Source organism: Ochotona princeps, chromosome 14 (assembly GCF_030435755.1).
Source record: "Ochotona princeps isolate mOchPri1 chromosome 14, mOchPri1.hap1, whole genome shotgun sequence".
Lineage (NCBI taxonomy): Eukaryota > Metazoa > Chordata > Mammalia > Lagomorpha > Ochotonidae > Ochotona > Ochotona princeps.
In genome coordinates this window covers 772,102-788,142 of record NC_080845.1, presented here as the reverse complement: position 1 = coordinate 788,142, position 16,041 = coordinate 772,102, and the positions used below count along the sequence as shown (strand labels likewise).

At 63.8% G+C, this 16,041-nt stretch overlaps 1 protein-coding gene across 3 annotated transcripts in view; it reads left to right on the top strand.

The window, feature by feature from the left end:
- OLFM1 (olfactomedin 1) overlaps positions 1 to 15,620 on the top strand; it is a 35,639-nt gene extending 20,019 nt beyond the window's left edge. For 2 of the 3 annotated variants that reach the window (XM_004593445.4, XM_004593444.3), the window contains exons 2-6: positions 1,294 to 1,443; positions 4,244 to 4,399; positions 6,088 to 6,307; positions 11,355 to 11,461; positions 14,847 to 15,620. In XM_004593445.4, the coding sequence (XP_004593502.1) occupies positions 1,294 to 1,443; positions 4,244 to 4,399; positions 6,088 to 6,307; positions 11,355 to 11,461; positions 14,847 to 15,521 (1,308 nt within the window). In that variant the 3' untranslated portion in view covers positions 15,522 to 15,620. Of the gene's footprint in view, positions 1 to 1,293; positions 1,444 to 4,243; positions 4,400 to 5,594; positions 5,650 to 6,087; positions 6,308 to 11,354; positions 11,462 to 14,846 lie in introns of those variants that run through there. The other variant, XM_058672702.1, reaches the window with a different exon arrangement.
- Positions 15,621 to 16,041: the final 421 nt, after the last annotated feature.

Below are 16,041 nucleotides of genomic sequence, written 5' to 3'. Positions count from 1 at the left end.
AGTGCCTCGTGGAAAGGGTTGGAAAACTGAAGCTGGCCACTTGGGGGACTTAGCCAAGGTCACGGGGCTTGTAGGAGGTGAGGACGCCTCCCAGACCCCAGTCCGGGCTCGATCTTCCCGAGACTCGCCCTAGTTTGAAAAAGCCGAACGGAGCCCAGCCTCTGTCCCCAAGGACCCCCGGCCCCGAGCACCCTTCTCTCCCCTCTGCACCAGGCGGTGCGTTGGGGTGCGCTCCGAGGAGGGCTGGGGCGGGCGGAGCCCGGGAGCTCCCGCGGCTTCGCCTTCTGCCACCTCGCCTCCTCGCCCTTCTGGGGCCTGGGGGTAGGGGAGTGACGGCCGGAGCCGCCTGTGGGTAGAGCTGATTTGGCTGGTGGCTGGGTCTTACACCGGCGAGGGGCCCGCCCTCCCGGCTGTGCTGAGAGAGGTGGAGGTGGAGTCGCCTAGTGGTTCCTGGGCTGGGTCCGGGGGACATGATGGAGTGAGCGTCGCTCCCCCCCCCCCCCCCGCCCCCAAGCCCGCCGTGCAGGGGGAGCTGCCCAGCGAGTCCTTCGATGTGATTTTGTCCTCTGCATTGGTGCTGGACTCCTGACTCCGAGAAATGAATGAAATTAAATATATCCTACTCCAGGCTCCCTGGGTCCGAGCTAAGAATAGCAGGCGGCCTGCACGGCCAGCGGAGGGTGCCAGCCGGGCAGACTCGGGCCCCGGGGGGTCCTGTGCCCCCCACAGGCCTGGTCACTGGGACAGCTGAGCTGCAGGGGAAGGGGCAGTTTTGGTTTCCTCCATGGTCCGCTGGGTGTGAACTGCCTGATGGCTGCTGGGTCAGCCTGCACCGAGCTGGGTTCCCACAGCTTCAGCAGGCTGCCCGCAGGATGATGGCCAGGGCTGGGGTCACTGCGGCCCCTGCTAATGGCAGCTGGCTCCAGGACTCTCGCGAGGGTGCCTGGCTGGACCAGCCGCCCTGCTGGTCTCCTGTGGGGGGGAGGGGAGGAGGGCTGTCGTTTCTGGGTTGCCTTCCACCCTCCCACGGTGAGTCACAGCCCTGCCCTGCTGCGTGCCCGGCCGGGGGCACTTGATGGCTCTAGCCCATCTGTCCGGTCACAAGCAGGAGCTCCAGGCATCCTTTGGTTGAGCCTAGATTTTGAAGCATTTTTGTTTTAAACAGTAGCGCCCTGTAGCTTTGCTTCTGGCCCCAGCAGCCTCCCCCTGCTCCGGGTCCGAACCGGGCTGAGTGGGTGATCTCCCCTCGCTGGCCTGTGCCCTGCCTCACCAACTCTCCCCTGCTCTCTGCAGGTGTTGCCCACCAACCCTGAGGAGAGCTGGCAGGTGTACAGCTCTGCCCAGGACAGCGAGGGCAGGTGCATCTGCACTGTGGTTGCCCCCCAGCAGACCATGTGCTCCCGGGATGCGCGCACCAAACAGCTGAGGCAGCTGCTGGAGAAGGTGAGTGTGTGTGCAGGCACGTGTGTGCTGGCTAGCCTGCAGGGCCATCCTGCCACGCTCCTGGCCCGGCCCCACTAGACATACTCGTGAATGGGTGAATGGTGTGTGGGTGAGCGGATGAAGATGCCCCAACATCTGGAGGGGGGAGCCGCCCCCAGAAGTGCCTGTGGGCTGCACAGTCCCCTTCCTTGATTGGCAGCTCCTTTGGGGCTGGAATGTGGAACCTGGGGTCCTCTGAGAGGAGCCCTCTCTCCCTGCCTGTGTGAGGCTGGCCTTGACAGGGGCAGGTGTTCACCCCAAGTGGGCCTGTGTGGCACAGCTGGCTGGTACCCTCTGCGGCCCACAGGGGTCCCCTGTGTCACAAACCCGCCACCCCCCATGGATTCGATGAGCTGGGCTGAGTTGGGGGTGGGTGGGGAGATGCCTTCCAACCCGGGCCCAGGTCCCTGCCCACCAGATGCTCACACAGCTGGCCACACACATACACACACAGACGCACACACAGACGCCACCCCCAGAGGCTCTGCTTGCACACTCCCAGCACTCGGAACCCTCCCCACCCAGAGCGTACCACCTGCATGGCACCCACGCCACCCTCTTTCCTGCAGGTTGGGCTGCACTGTGCTAAGTGGGCGCCAGTCCGAGTCACTCTCCTCCCCTCCCACCGACAGGCAAAGCATGCCCTTTGTTACCTGGGGAAAGGCTGGGCCGTGAACTCTGGGTGACTGCCTGTCCTGAGCCCAGCTGGAGGGGTGTGGTCAGACCCCTGCTCCTGGGGGCAGCTGAGTGGTGCTGCTGGGGTCTCCCCGGCCCCCCAGAACTCCCCCTGAGCCAGCCTCCTTGGAAGCCCTGCCCCCTGGAAGGCTTGAGAGCAAAAGCAAGTGGCCCGGGCAGTGGAGGCCGCCTCGGGGAGGGCTGTGAGCCCCAGCTGTAGCTGACCGGCCATGTTTCAGGGGCACAGCTGGCTGGTCCCCTCAGCGGCTCTCTGTTGGGAGGTGGTATTCCCCTGGAAGACTGGGTGAAGAGCAAAGCAGGTTGCCCAGAACGTGCCCGCCCTGGCCCCTCGTGCCTGCTATGCCCCCTAGGGTGGGTGGCCTCATCACAGGGACCGGGAGCCCTCAGCACACCCATGGCCTCCTGAGACACGCCCTGCGGGCCGGAGAAGCCACCAGGAGCCTCTTGGGGGCCGGCTGGGGCGGAGGGACCGTGAACGTGGGAGCCTGGCTCTGGAAGGGCCCTGTGCTGGGCTATGACTGAAGTCTGTGAATCAGGGTCTGATCTTGGAGGAGGTCAGATTTACTAGAAATCTGAAGTTTTCTGGGAAAGCAGGCAGTCGTGTCCCGGGCCTGTGCCCTGCAGGAGAGAGTGGGCAGAGGGGCCGTCCTGCCAGCCTCGTGTCTGCAGGCTTGCACACTCAGCTGTGCCACCCTGTGCTCAGCGAACAGGACCTGGTCCTGGCCTTCTGGGAGAGTCACCTTCTCAGCCACTGGCCGGTCCAGGGCTGTGGCTTGCCCCTGTGCTGGCTGCCGGGAGGAGGCTGTGTCCAGGCTGGGCCTGGAAGGTGGAATTTTCAAAAATAACCAACATTATTGCTTTTCTCCCAGAAGTGCTGCAGGGACTTGCGGTGGCAGGGAGCAAGCAGGGGGCGCGGGCGGCGGGGCTCCCCATGCTGTAGAGCCGCAGGACGGGAAAGCAGATACTGCTCGCTGCCTGCACTCGGCCCTGAGGGCTGCTGAGCTCAGCAGGCCAGGGAGCTGCAGGGGCTGCGGCCACGCCCTCCCCGCTGGGTTTCTTACCCTGGAACAGAGAGAAGTTTTCAATTTGACTAAAATCAGTAGCTCAGAAGTGCAGGTTGCTGTCTGGGATGGGGCGTCAGTGCAGAGGCAGGCTCCCAAGCCCCCACCCTGCCTGCCTGGCCTCGCTGCCCCGCCCTGTCCGCCTGCCTGGCCTCGCTGCCCCGCCCTGTCCGCCTGCCTGGCCTCACTGCCCCGCCCTGCCCGCCTGCCTGGCCTCACTGCCCCGCCCTGTCCGCCTGCCTGGCCTCACTGCCCCGCCCTGTCCGCCTGCCTGGCCTCACTGCCCCGCCCTGCCCACCTGCCTGGCCTCGCTGTCCTGCCTGGCTTCGCTGCCCCACCTGCCTGCCTGGCCTCGCTGTCCCGCCCTGCCCACCTGACCTTGCTGCCCCGCCCGCCTGCCTGGCCTCACTGCCCCCATTGTCCCAGCTGGCAGTGGCCGCAGAGAACTCGCTGGTTCCCTGAAGTCGCCTGGAGTTGTGCCGGTGACATTCCGAAGCCTCTCCAGTGTGCGCAGGTTGGCAGGGCAGGGGTCTTGCCGATGCTGTGGATGGAGGAGGACATGGAAGCAGGTGGGGGGTGCCTGTTGATGTCCTCCCACCTGCCCTTGGGCTGCAGCCTTCTTGGGGACAGTGCTGGGTAGTGGAAGGAGCCATTATACCTGGGGCCACCTAGCCCATTACACCTGTACCACGGGGACCAGGAAGGACCCCTACCCCCTAGGGAGGAATCAAGATGAATCCTGGGGTCCTACGCACCCAATTCCAGGACTGGACTCTGGGAAATGGCAGAGGACATCGCTTGCCAAACCAATTTGCCCGGCACAGGCTGCGGAGGGGGGCGGCGGAGGTGTGTTCAGGGCCTCTAGCAACCCAGACGCCGACAGCAACCTCGTAAATAATGCATAGGCCCCTTGGGGCTGCCGGAGTGCGGGCCACCGCATGCGGAAGGTCAGGGCTGTGAGCGTGTGTCTTGGCCCTGCCTGAAGCCTGCTCCCCCCTTGGCAGGTGCAGAACATGTCACAGTCCATCGAGGTGCTCGACCGGCGGACCCAGAGGGACCTGCAGTACGTGGAGAAGATGGAGAACCAGATGAAGGGGCTGGAGACCAAGTTCAAGCAGGTGGAGGAGAGCCACAGACAGCACCTGGCCAGACAGTTCAAGGTACACACGCCCCACGCCCATCCTGCCGTCCCGCTGTTGTCCTTCCTGCAGACAGCGACTGGAGGCCCCTGGGGCGGGGTGGAAGGGATGGCCCAGGCCCGCTGTTGCTGCCAGAGCAGAGCCTCAGCCAGGCCCCCGAAAGGGGCAGGCTTAAGTGGCATCTCCTTTCGGAGTGCCCCGGCTTGTGCACTGCCACTGCCAAACCACTGGTCAGCCGGGAGGGCGGGAGCCCCCCTTGCCATCACATAGCGCCACAAGTGTCACACCAACCAAGGACTCGTTAAGTTGACCAGAGCTGCTACTGGGCAGGGGTCTCTCGGGGCAGTCTGTCACATCTGAGCTAATTAGCTACAACAAAAGGCACACTGCCGACTTGTTGGGGGAGACCTGGACCCCACGCACCTCGTGGTAGAGGCTCCCGGCTCCCATAACTCTGGGCGTTAACGCTGGAACCCGGTTGACTTAAGACAGTAGATGTGTGTGTGCCCGTATATGCATGTGCGCCTGCCGACTGCTCGGCTTCCAGACGGTTCGATGGAGAAGTGACGTGCAGGCCCAATTAAGGTGCCCATGCATGCTGATGAGCGGTGCGGCCCGCGTGCGAGATGAAGGGTCGGCTCCCCAGCCTGGCTGCCGCTGCCCGCCGCCCCGCCCCACTCCTGTCCTTTCTATGCTAATGTTTCTCTTTGATGTGCCCCCTGCATGCAGCAAGAACTAATTTTCTTTTAAAAGCCAGACATTAGACAGACGAAACGGCAACCAAGTCGCACATCTGTGTTGTGCCTCAGACGCCAGGCAGCCTCGTGCTGTGGAGTGGCAGTGGCCGGGGGCGCCTCTGGCCCCTCCACGCTGCCCCCCAGCTCCTTCTGGGTGCCCCCCAGGGCTTGAGGGGCCGGCCCTCCCTGCCCTGTGGCCAGCAGGCCCCTTGAGTCCTGGGCTGTCATTGGCCACACGCAAGGGCGTCCTGCTGCCCCAGGCCAGAGCGGGGGCGTTGCCCCGGGGCAGACCCTGGCCTGTCGCTGTTGAATTTGCATGCAGACAGGCAGGCAGGCAGGAGGTGGTGTGTTTTGACTAACTCCAGCGTGAACCGTGTGGCTCTTTTTACGTGACTGTGGAAGTACTTGTCTCTGAGGCTGTCTGTGCGGGCAGGCCGGTGAGCCAGCTCCTGAACGCTCTTTCGTTTTCTTGCTTGCAGGGCTAACCTTAGAGTGTTTTTCCTGCCGTAGTGACTGAAGAAGCAGCCCAGTCCCTGCGACTGAAAAGCCAGAGAGCTTTTTGCACCTTGTGTTTTTACTCTAATTTTCCAATACGTAGCGCCAACCCTATCAGTAAGCAAGCCTGAACACAAGCAGAGCCCTCCCTTGCATGCGACTAGACACGTTTCACGGACAGTCTGAACCCTTGTCGCTGCATTTTTTGAAAAAGGAAGAAAAAAAAGCGAATTTTGTGTATGTGACCTATGGCATGTAACCCTCAGATGTTTCCTTCTGACAATAAAGAGCTTTCCCAAGTATGCCGGTGTCCTGAGGACTGTTTCTGCTCTTCTGACTCACGGGGACCCCACCAAGCGAGGGGCGGGGTGCACCTGCCCGCCGCACAGGGAGAGGCCAGGCCGGGGCAGGCGCTCGGAGGGGCAGCAGGCGTTCTTGCGTGCGTTGCACTGAACCCGGCTTATTTTAACCTTGCAGGCAATTAAAGCGAAAATGGATGATCTTAGGCCCTTGATCCCTGTGTTGGAAGAGTACAAGGCCGATGCCAAATTGGTATTGCAGTTTAAGGAGGAGGTCCAGAATGTGTCGTCAGTGCTTAACGAGCTGCAAGAGGAGACTGGCGCCTATGACTACGATGAACTACAGAGCAGAGTGTCCAATCTTGAAGAAAGGCTGCGTGCATGCATGCAGAAACTAGGTAGGCCCAGACGCCCGGGGTGCGGCGCCGCTGCCCGCCCCGGCACACGCACAGGCTCAGGCGCCCGCACACGCCAGGGCTGCCGCTGCCTGCGGCCACCTTAGCGTGACAGAAGCAGGATCCATGCCAGGCCACCGTCCCGCACGGACTTGCGCCTCTGGCGGACATAGGGTGAAGGTAGCCGTTTTCATGTGGTGTGTGTGTATGCGTGTGTGCGCGTGTGTAAGGCTCAAGGTTCACAGGACAGGAAACACACCTCGGGCCCCTCCAGATAGACTCACACAGTGTGGGCGACAGAGGCAGGTGCACCGTGGTAGACAGGCTCCTCCTCCGTCCAGGCCCTGGCCTGTTTCCCGGGGCCTAGCCCAGGCTGGCGGCCTCACTTGAAGGCATCCTTGTGATTGGCTGCCCAAGCATTGCGGCCACCAGTCTCAGCAGCTCAGCGTCCTGGTCCGCGTGCATGGCCGCCTCTCCCCCAGTGTTGTAGGGTTCGCTGTGTCTCCAGAGGACACAGGCTCTGCCCATGTGTGTTTTCTGCCAGCTCTGCCTGGGGCCCACACTTGGCTGCCTTCTGGTCCTCACTGCCCCGCCCCCTGTGCACCTGCCCCAGGAGGATGACAGGGTCAGCCCGCTGTGCGCCCTGGGGTTTCAGTGGAGGCAGCTGAATAGGAATCCAGTGTGAGAAGTTACAGCTGCGAGAAGAGGGCCGCACCAGGCCTCTCGTCAGGAGACGTTTCCTGCCGGCTTGATCACAGGCCCTGGGGTCTCGCTCCTGGCACACCTCACGCTGCCGATGCCCGTTGGTCTGGGAGTGGTGGGAGAGGGCAGCAGCCCCACCCCGGAGTGCAACTCTGCACCTTCCCTTCTGCCTGTAAATTCGTCGGAAGGGTCACGGGATGCAGACAGACACGTGGTGGGGGTTTAGCCACGGCGAGCTGACCCTGAGGGGCAGCACTTCGCGCCCCTGCCCTGGTAGAACAGCGTACGGGGGCAGGGGGGTTGCACCTAGTTTGTGGTCCCCCCGGGGCCTTGTGCATCTTAGGAGGTCCCAGGCCCTAGGCTTGCTGGGAGAGTTCATAGCAATGATCTTGTTTAAAAGATTTGTTCATCCATTGAAAGGCGGAATTACAGAGAGAGGGGTGTTCCATCTGCTGGCTCATTTCCCAGATGGCCGTGATGGCTAGAGCTGGGCTGATCAGAAGCCAGGAGCCAGGAGTGCCCTCCAGGTCTCACACATGGGTGCAGGGCCCAAGCACTTGTCCGTCCTCTGCTGCTTTCCCAGGCACAGGAGCAGGGAGCTGGGTCAGAAATGCAGCCACCGGGACTTGAACCAGTGCCTATACGAGATGCCAGCATCTCGGGCGGCAGCTTTACCCACTATGCCATGGCACTGACCCCCACTGGCGAGATTGCTGCACCCTGGGGCCCAGGGGTGTCATTCCTGTCGGGCACGGAGCAGGGGCTGATAGGAGGGGCAGGTGGCTGGTTAAGGCTTTGTGGGAGGATGGCTTGAAGCTGCAGTGGGTGACTGGTTAGCTGGTCGGTGGGTAGCAGTGTCTGATGAAGATGGCCACATGATTTGTCAGCAGGTGTTAGCTGATTTAGCTGCTTCTCCGCCCTCCCCTCCAAGCTGGGGGGAAACTGAGTGGCGTCTGCGGAAGGGGCGGGGCTCCAGTGTGGGGTTCCAGGGCGGGGTTCCAGGGCGGGGCTCCAGGGCGGGGCTCCAGGGCGGGGCTCCAGGGCGGGGCTCCAGGGCAGGGCTCAGTGTGGGGCTCCAGGGCGGGGCTCCAGTGTGGGGCTCCAGGGCGGGGCTCCAGTGCGGGGTTCCAGGGCGGGGCTCCAGGGCGGGGCTCCAGGGCAGGGCTCAGTGTGGGGTTCCAGGGCGGGGCTCCAGGGCGGGGTTCCAGGGCGGGGCTCCAGTGTGGGGCTCCAGGGCGGGGCTCCAGTGTGGGGTTCCAGGGGGGTTCCAGGGGGGCTCTGGGCAGCTCAGCTTCTGTGTCCCTCCTGCCCTCTCACTTCCCCACCCCTGGTCCCTTCTCTGCCTGCTGTCAGCCTGATGGAGGCCCCAGCGCTTCCCAGGGTCACAGCAGGACACAAGGCACACACTTTCCAGCCCCGCTGTGGGCAGGAGTGGAAACCCGAGCCGGAGCTCACTCCTGGGCTCGTCCCAGGTGGCAAAAGGCGCAGCTCTAGCCGTGAGCCGGACACAGCCTGGGGCTAGGAGAGCCGAGCCCAGCAGGGTGGGCTTACACTGAGAACCCAGAGCCGGCTGCCCCCTGGCCTGCCTGCCCGCCCCAGGGATGGTTACAGTCCCACTGCATGCCTCAGCTCTCCCCAGGGGCAGTCACACCCCAAAATCCTGCTTGCTCCCCTCAAGACCTCCAGAGGCTCAGCTGCCAAGGCCTGAGGCCGTGCAGCGGAGGACAGAGCCCTGGAGGCCTCCCACTGCGAGGCAGGAAAGCAAGGTGGCCTTGCCTGCACTAGTGCTGTATGGGACAGCACCCTGGTGGGGCCCAGTCCTCCCAGCTCTCCCCAGCAAGGGCTCCTGGGGCTTCAGGTTGAAAGGAGAGCCTGTGACTGCCCCCCAACCCAGGCAGGGGGCAGCTTGGTGGCCCACCCAGTTCATCTCCATCCTGGACAGGTGTTTGTCCAAGCCCCAGCCACATGAACAGCTCCCTGCGGTCAAGTCTCGGATCCAAGAGAAGATGTGGGGCACGGGCTGGTGGCTTGGGGCAGGCGCCTGCTAGGCTGTGTGGAGATCCTAGAGGCCCTGCCCCGGCATGCTGCTCCTACCCAACATAGGAGGCGGTGGGTTCCACCCCAGGGTGTGGCTGGCGTGGGCTCCCTCCAGACTCCTGCCCTGGGGCACGCTGCTCCCGGTACTCGGCCACTTCCAGGCTCGTGGCCCAGGAACCCCCTCCTCGCCTGTCCCCTCTCCGCCTGCAGGTGCCTCGGTCCTGCACTGCCTGGGTCAAGAGCCTGCTCAAGCTCTGCCGTGGGCTCTTTAGAGCCTGTCCGTACACGAGGTCTTGGCAGAGCCAGTCTGGACCGAGAACCAAAAATAACTCCCTGAACCGAGCAGAGCAGCCGCATCTAGCCCCACGGGCCTCGGGCGCCTGGCCTGCAGCCAGCAGCTGGCAGAGCCGGGTGCCCAGGCCGCTCACTCCCTCCCTTCCATCCCCCCCGAGCCAGGGCTGCAAGCGGCTGGCCTCTACGGGACACCGTTTGTGGCTACAGAGGCCCAGGCCCCTGGGGCGAGCGTGGCCAGTGGTCCATGGAGGACAGGGTGGGCAGGACTTGAGGGAGACCGGAGCCTCCCCCCTCGCCGCTCCGGGTCTGAATCCAGGGCGTGGATAGCTAGCGTGCCAGCGCGGCACCCGTGGCCCTGGCCGACACGCGGCTCCGGCTGACGCACCCCTGATCACGTGCCCCTCCCTGTGGCCCCCTCCCTGAAGGGACCATTCATTCATTCATTCATTCACTTTTCGGGGAGAAAGTGCAGGAGGTGTCTTGTCTGGCTGAAAAGCGGGGCTGAGGGCGGGTTCAGCCTTGGAGGCCAGGTGGAAGGCCTGGCCGATGCCCCTGGGCAGGACTCAGGGCGGCGTGGGCGCTGGCCGCACTCCGACGGGTGCTCCTGCTCCCCCAGCACCCGTTCAGGATGATGCCCTGGTGGCCCTAGTCCCTGAGGGGAGAGCCAAACAGCTGAGCCGGACCAGCAGGGAACCCAAGGTCTCAGGACCCGCCCCTACCACTATGTTCTTTGTTTTAGACCCTGTATCCCTCCCGCTACGTCTTCTCCCAGGTGGGGGCTGGGGCAGGGCAAGGTTCCGGGTCACAGTGATCAGTCAGCACTGGCCAACACACCTGCCCTGCTGCCGGGAGGCCTCAGCCAGGGCGCCCTGAGCTTATATGGGGAGCACACGCTTTCCCTTCCACAGGGAAGGCAGGGTTACACAGAGAGAGACAAGAGAGATCTTCCACCTGCTGGCTCACTCCCACAGTGGCCACAATGGTCATAGCTGAGCCGATCTGAAGCCAGGAGCCAGGAGCTTCTTCCGGGTCTCCCACGCAGGTGCAGGGTCCCAGGGCTTTGGGCTGTCCTCCACTGCTTTCCCAGGCCACAAGCAGGGAACTGGACAGGAAGTGGGCAGCCGGGACACGAACCAGAGCTCCAATGTAGGGTGCTGGCATAGCTTAACCCTGTACACACCAGCCCTGGCACCACCCTTCCTGACGTGGGCACAGGAAGGCATAGGCAAGAAGGACAGAGATGCCAGCCCCGGGAGCTGGGCTGTGTGTGCTTGGGCAGGCTTGGGTGCAGAGCTGTTTTAACTTCTTCTTGCTGTGGGAGCTGAGCAGCTGGGAGAGGTCCCTCCTTGTCCTTGTGGCTCTGCTGCTGGCCATGCACCCTCAGGGACAACGTTGGAGGCACTGGGGCATGGGCAGGGCTGCCCCCTTCTCGGGCATCAGCCTGGCTAAGCCTAGGTTCCCGAGTGAGTCAGACAATCTCCGCTGAGCATGGCTAGTGCGGTTGCATGCCGGGAGGTCACACGCAGGCCTCACCTGCGGCCGTGGGGAGGGAGCAGAAGGTACCCGGCCACCAGGGGCAGGAGGCAGCAGAGAGCTACCCCAAGGCTCAGTGGTGCTTTGGCCTTGCTCTACCTGGCCCAGCACCTCGTGGGGAGCCTGCCTGCCCACCCCTGCCTCAGCAGCCCAAGGCGGGGCTGAGCTACTCCTGTTCCCATTGCCCAGATGGGAACACCAAGTCCCGGAGCGGCTAGTACCCTGTCCTTATGCTGACCCGCCCAGCCCTTCCAGGAGGCAGAGACGCAGCAGTGTGTCCACTCATGCTGTCTGGACCTCTGTGGCTCTGCTGGGGGACGGGGTGGCTCCCCTGGCCCCTGGGCATTCGGGGCATCCCTGGGGACCAGGCCATGTGAGCTGCTGTCCAACACTCAGGACCCTGTGGGTCGATCGGGGCAGGAGGTGCCAGATGGCCCGTGGGCAGTGGGCCCCATGCTGACCCTGTGCTCCCCTCCCCCACCAGCCTGTGGCAAGCTGACTGGCATCAGCGACCCTGTGACCATCAAGACCTCCGGCTCGAGGTTTGGGTCCTGGATGACTGACCCCCTGGCCCCAGAAGGCGATAACAGGGTAAGTGTGTCAGGTCGCCTGGGCGCTGCTGTGGGACACTGGGCAGGCTGGGGGATGTGGTGCTGGCTCCGGGTGAGACTGGTTCTCCACAGTCCTGGGCTGGCTGCCCGCAGGGCCTCCCTGCTGCCTGGACCACAAAGCCACAAGCATTTTCCATTCCTTTCATGACTGATGGAGGCTCCTATTCCTTTAGATTTGGGAAAAATTCCTCTTCCACCCCCCAACCATCCTTTATTCTCAGCTTCTCCACACCCCAGGGTCCTCCCACACCCCACCAACCTCCCACACCCCACCAACCTCCCACACCTCACCAACCTCCCACACCCCATCAACCTCCCACACCCCACCAACCTCCCACACCCCATCAACCTCCCACACCCCACCAACCTCCCACACCCCACCAACCTCCCACAGCCCAGGGTCCTCTGCCCATGTCCCGCCTACAGTCCTGTCAGTACACTGAGGGCACCCGGCCAGGCCAGGCTGTGTGAGCTGGGCAGCAGGCACACCTCTGCCAGGCTGTGCCTTCCCTGGCCCCCGCGGGCACTGGCCCCAGCATTGGCTGTCCAGGTGCTGAGGGCTCAGGGCTCATAGACACCCAGCTGTGTCCTCCCACACACACTGGGCTCCCCAAGCTTCCAGGGTGTAAGATTAGCTCTTGGTGATCAACCTCTCACCTCCCGGGGAGGGGCTCTGGAGTGGGCAGGACGTGCTGAGAAGGAATCAGGGAGCTGGCAGCAGTGCGGGCGGGGAGGAGGCGGGTGCCAGGGCCAGCAGGGGTGCCCCGATGCCCGCTCTGCACTCTGCTCCGCACCTGCTAAGTGGCCCATGGCCAGGGCAGCGGTGTGGCCCTGCCTCTGCTCTTTTGCAAGCTCCAGTCTGGTTTGGCTCACACCCACACGCAGGAGACCAACAACTCGCTAAAAAAAGAGGAAAGCAGCGTGAGCCGAGGAAAGCACAGGCCACATGGAGGTGCTATGAGAGGGGCGGGCTGGCGGGCCAGGCACGGTGGCCCTGGGCACCCAGTGCTGAAACCGGCCACAGAGCTCTGCCCAGATCCTGCTTGGTAGGGCCTGGCTGCCTTTGCCCTGCGCCGTTGGCACACAGGAGGCCTGGCATGCCTTGCACAGCCCCTCCCGGCTCACAGGAGAAGCGCCAGGTGCTGGGCTGGGGCCCTGGGCTCTCTCCCTGTTTGCCCAGTGTCCAGGGCAGGCCACCCCACGCATCCCCTGCCCTCAGGCCAGACTCCTCTCTTCACCAACTCCCCGTGCACAGACCTCTTGCCAAATTGCGCCCCCACTCCCAGGAGCCCACAGGAACTCCGGGGACCCAATGGCCCTCACAGCCCGAGGCCTGCCAAAGGGGTGGTGTCTCCAAGAAGACACGGCAGGGCCCTGAGTGTCACAGGAGCCTCTGTCCTGTACTGGCCCCCAAGGCAGAGGCCCCGGCCCTCGCCTTCCCTGGGCGTGCCGACGGCTGGGCAGACAGGCGCGGCTGGCCACAGTGGGGTGACGCCGGCCTTCTCTCTGGGCCACGCTGTGGAGTAGCCGCAGGGTCTCCTCTGTCCGGGGGTCTACTCTGTGACGCCTGGCATCCTCGGCTGGCAGGTCTCTCCACTTGTCCTCTTGTGGCCATCCTCGGCCCAAGTCGCCCCCTCACTGTACTTTGAGGATCTTGACACTGGGCCTCAGCCCTTCTCCAGAGAGGGTGCCATCCTCTGGGGCAGGCTGTGGGCCGCCACAGGGCTTGGCACCTGCCTGCTGGGAGATGCCCCAGCCCCACACGAGAGGCACGCCTGGGCTGGGCTGTGTGTGGCAGGTGCTTGTCCAAGGCGCAGACGTGGAACACGTGCAGGTAAGGAACTGGAAAATGCTTCCATGGATGGCATTCCAGAAGGTTCCGTAGTGGCTGCTTCTGGGGTGGGGGGTGACGGAGCTGCTCCGCTGGACCCAGGCGCTGGAGGAGTTGAGTCGCTGCTGCCCAGGAAGTCCCTGTTTGGAAGCCGCGTGGCCTGGGCCTAGGGACCCCTAAGCCGGGGACAGCCTCAGGGTGACTGTCCCCCTCCCCCAGTCTGCAAAGGAAGGGCTGAGGCCCCACGGAGCAGTGGACGTCTCCCTGCTCAGGGCCGGGTCCTCTGCTGGACCTGGGCACATGCTACCCAGCCCTGTCCCAGGCAGGAAATGGCCCCTTGGGTCACTCCCCAGCAGGGGCTACAGGTGTCTGCTGGAATTTGAACTGGCACCCATATGGGTGCCAGTGTGATAGGCAAGGGCTTTACTACGCCCGATGCTGGCCCCGAGCCTTTTCTAACGGGTCCTGCGTCATGGGGGAGGCCTGTGCACAGGTGGGGCAGGGGCCACTGTGGCAGCCGCAGGGCTCTGGGTGCCTGGCCCTGCCACCTCCACCCTCCCCCAGCTCTAATCCACGACCCACGTGGATTACGGGGCTGGGTCATAGATGATCGGCGAGGCCAAGTTCTTTCTGAAAGTTTCATTAGACCCAAAAGGGCATCTGCCTCTAAGCCCCTGAAGCAGGATGTGGGGACAGGGCTGTCACTTCGCTGGCCCCTCGGCCTCTGACACGGGCAGACAGCACAGCTTTGACGGGACCTGCGGCTGCCTGCCGACAAACACAGCATGGGCAGGTGCACACACAGCAACCCCTGCAGGTCACACACACACACACACACAGAGCATCCCCACATCTCACACACACACACAGAGCATCCCCACATCTCACACACACACACACACAGCATCCCCACATCACACACACACACACACACACACAGAGCATCCCCATATCACATACACACACACACACACACACACACACACAACACCCGTATGGGCACTGCCTGGGGGACTAGACTGAGCTGCCGGATGAAAGACCTGGACAGGTGTTGGGAGGCTCTCAGATTGCCCATTCTCCCAGACCCAGAGCTGGCAAGGAGGACTCGCCAGGAGGACAGGTGCCAGGCCCCTGCAAGTGACCCCTGTTTATTCCCTGGGACGGGCTCCATGGCTTTGGAGCAGGGCTGGTGACTCTCGGTGCTTTCTGGCTGCCCACCCCGGTGCCCTATACCTGCTGAGAGTGCCCTGCACCCATCCCAGCACCCTGTGCGCACCTTGGCACCCTGTGCGCACCTTGGTGCCCTGTACCCACCGTGGCACCCTGTACCCACCCTGGCACCCTGTACCCACCCTGGTGCCCTGCACCCGCTGACGGCACCCTGCACTCACCGTGGTGCCCTGCAGCTGCTGACAGCACCGTGTGCCCAGCCTGGCACCCTGCACCCAGTGACGGCACCTTGCTCCCACTGTTGGTGCCCTGCGCCCAGTCCAGCACCCTGGTGCCCACTGACGGCGCCACTGTCTCCCGGCAGGTCTGGTACATGGATGGTTACCACAATAACCGCTTCGTGCGAGAGTACAAGTCCATGGCCGACTTCATGAACACGGACAACTTCACCTCGCACCGGCTGCCCCACCCCTGGTCGGGCACGGGCCAGGTCGTGTACAACGGCTCCATCTACTTCAACAAGTTCCAGAGCCACATCATCATCCGCTTTGACCTGAAGGCCGAGACCATCCTCAAGACGCGCAGCCTGGACTACGCTGGCTACAACAACATGTACCACTACGCCTGGGGCGGCCACTCGGACATTGACCTCATGGTGGATGAGAGCGGGCTCTGGGCCGTCTATGCCACCAACCAGAACGCCGGCAACATTGTCATCAGCAAGCTGGACCCCGTGTCCCTGCAGGTGCTGCAGAGCTGGAACACCAGCTACCCCAAGCGCAGCGCTGGCGAGTCCTTCATCATCTGCGGGACGCTCTACGTCACCAACGGCTACTCGGGGGGCACCAAGGTGCACTACGCCTACCAGACCAACGCCTCCACCTATGAGTACATCGACATCCCCTTCCAGAACAAATACTCCCACCTCTCCATGTTGGACTACAACCCCAAGGCCCGCGCGCTGTATGCCTGGAACAACGGCCACCAGGTCCTTTACAACGTCACCCTCTTCCACGTCATCCGCTCCGATGAGCTGTAGCCCCACCCGACCCCATAAGCCATGGGCCCAGGCCTCGCCCCCCAGGAGACCCGTTTGCAGAGAGGGAGAGGAGGCGGCCAGTGAGTGGGTCCCCACGCCCCCTCCCGAGCTCTCTCCTCCCCCACCCCAGATCCCGACCGTGCAGGTGCCTGGCGGGGTCACAGGCTCCGGATGAAAGCCCCGTCCTAGCAGCTGGAACTGCAGCCCCAGGCGCCCCGGCCCTCCCGCCCCGCGTCCCTCTCGGTCGCTAACACGCTGCAGAGAGAAGGCGATGACTGTTGGCCAATTCTCCCCCCACCCCCGCCCCAGAAGACCCTTGGCGTTCCTTTAGGTTGTGGGAGGTGCCAGCCATGGGGGTGGCTGCCCAGGCCACGCCCCTTGCTCTGTGCCCGGCGCCCGTAGCTCGTGGCCCCGTGTCTAGTGCTTCCAGAGCGGCGCTCGGAGCGAGTGGGCTGAGGCCGAGCACCGTGTCGCGCGAGCCCGCGGTCCCCGTAGATGTGTCGTGCGCTGTCCGTCGTTA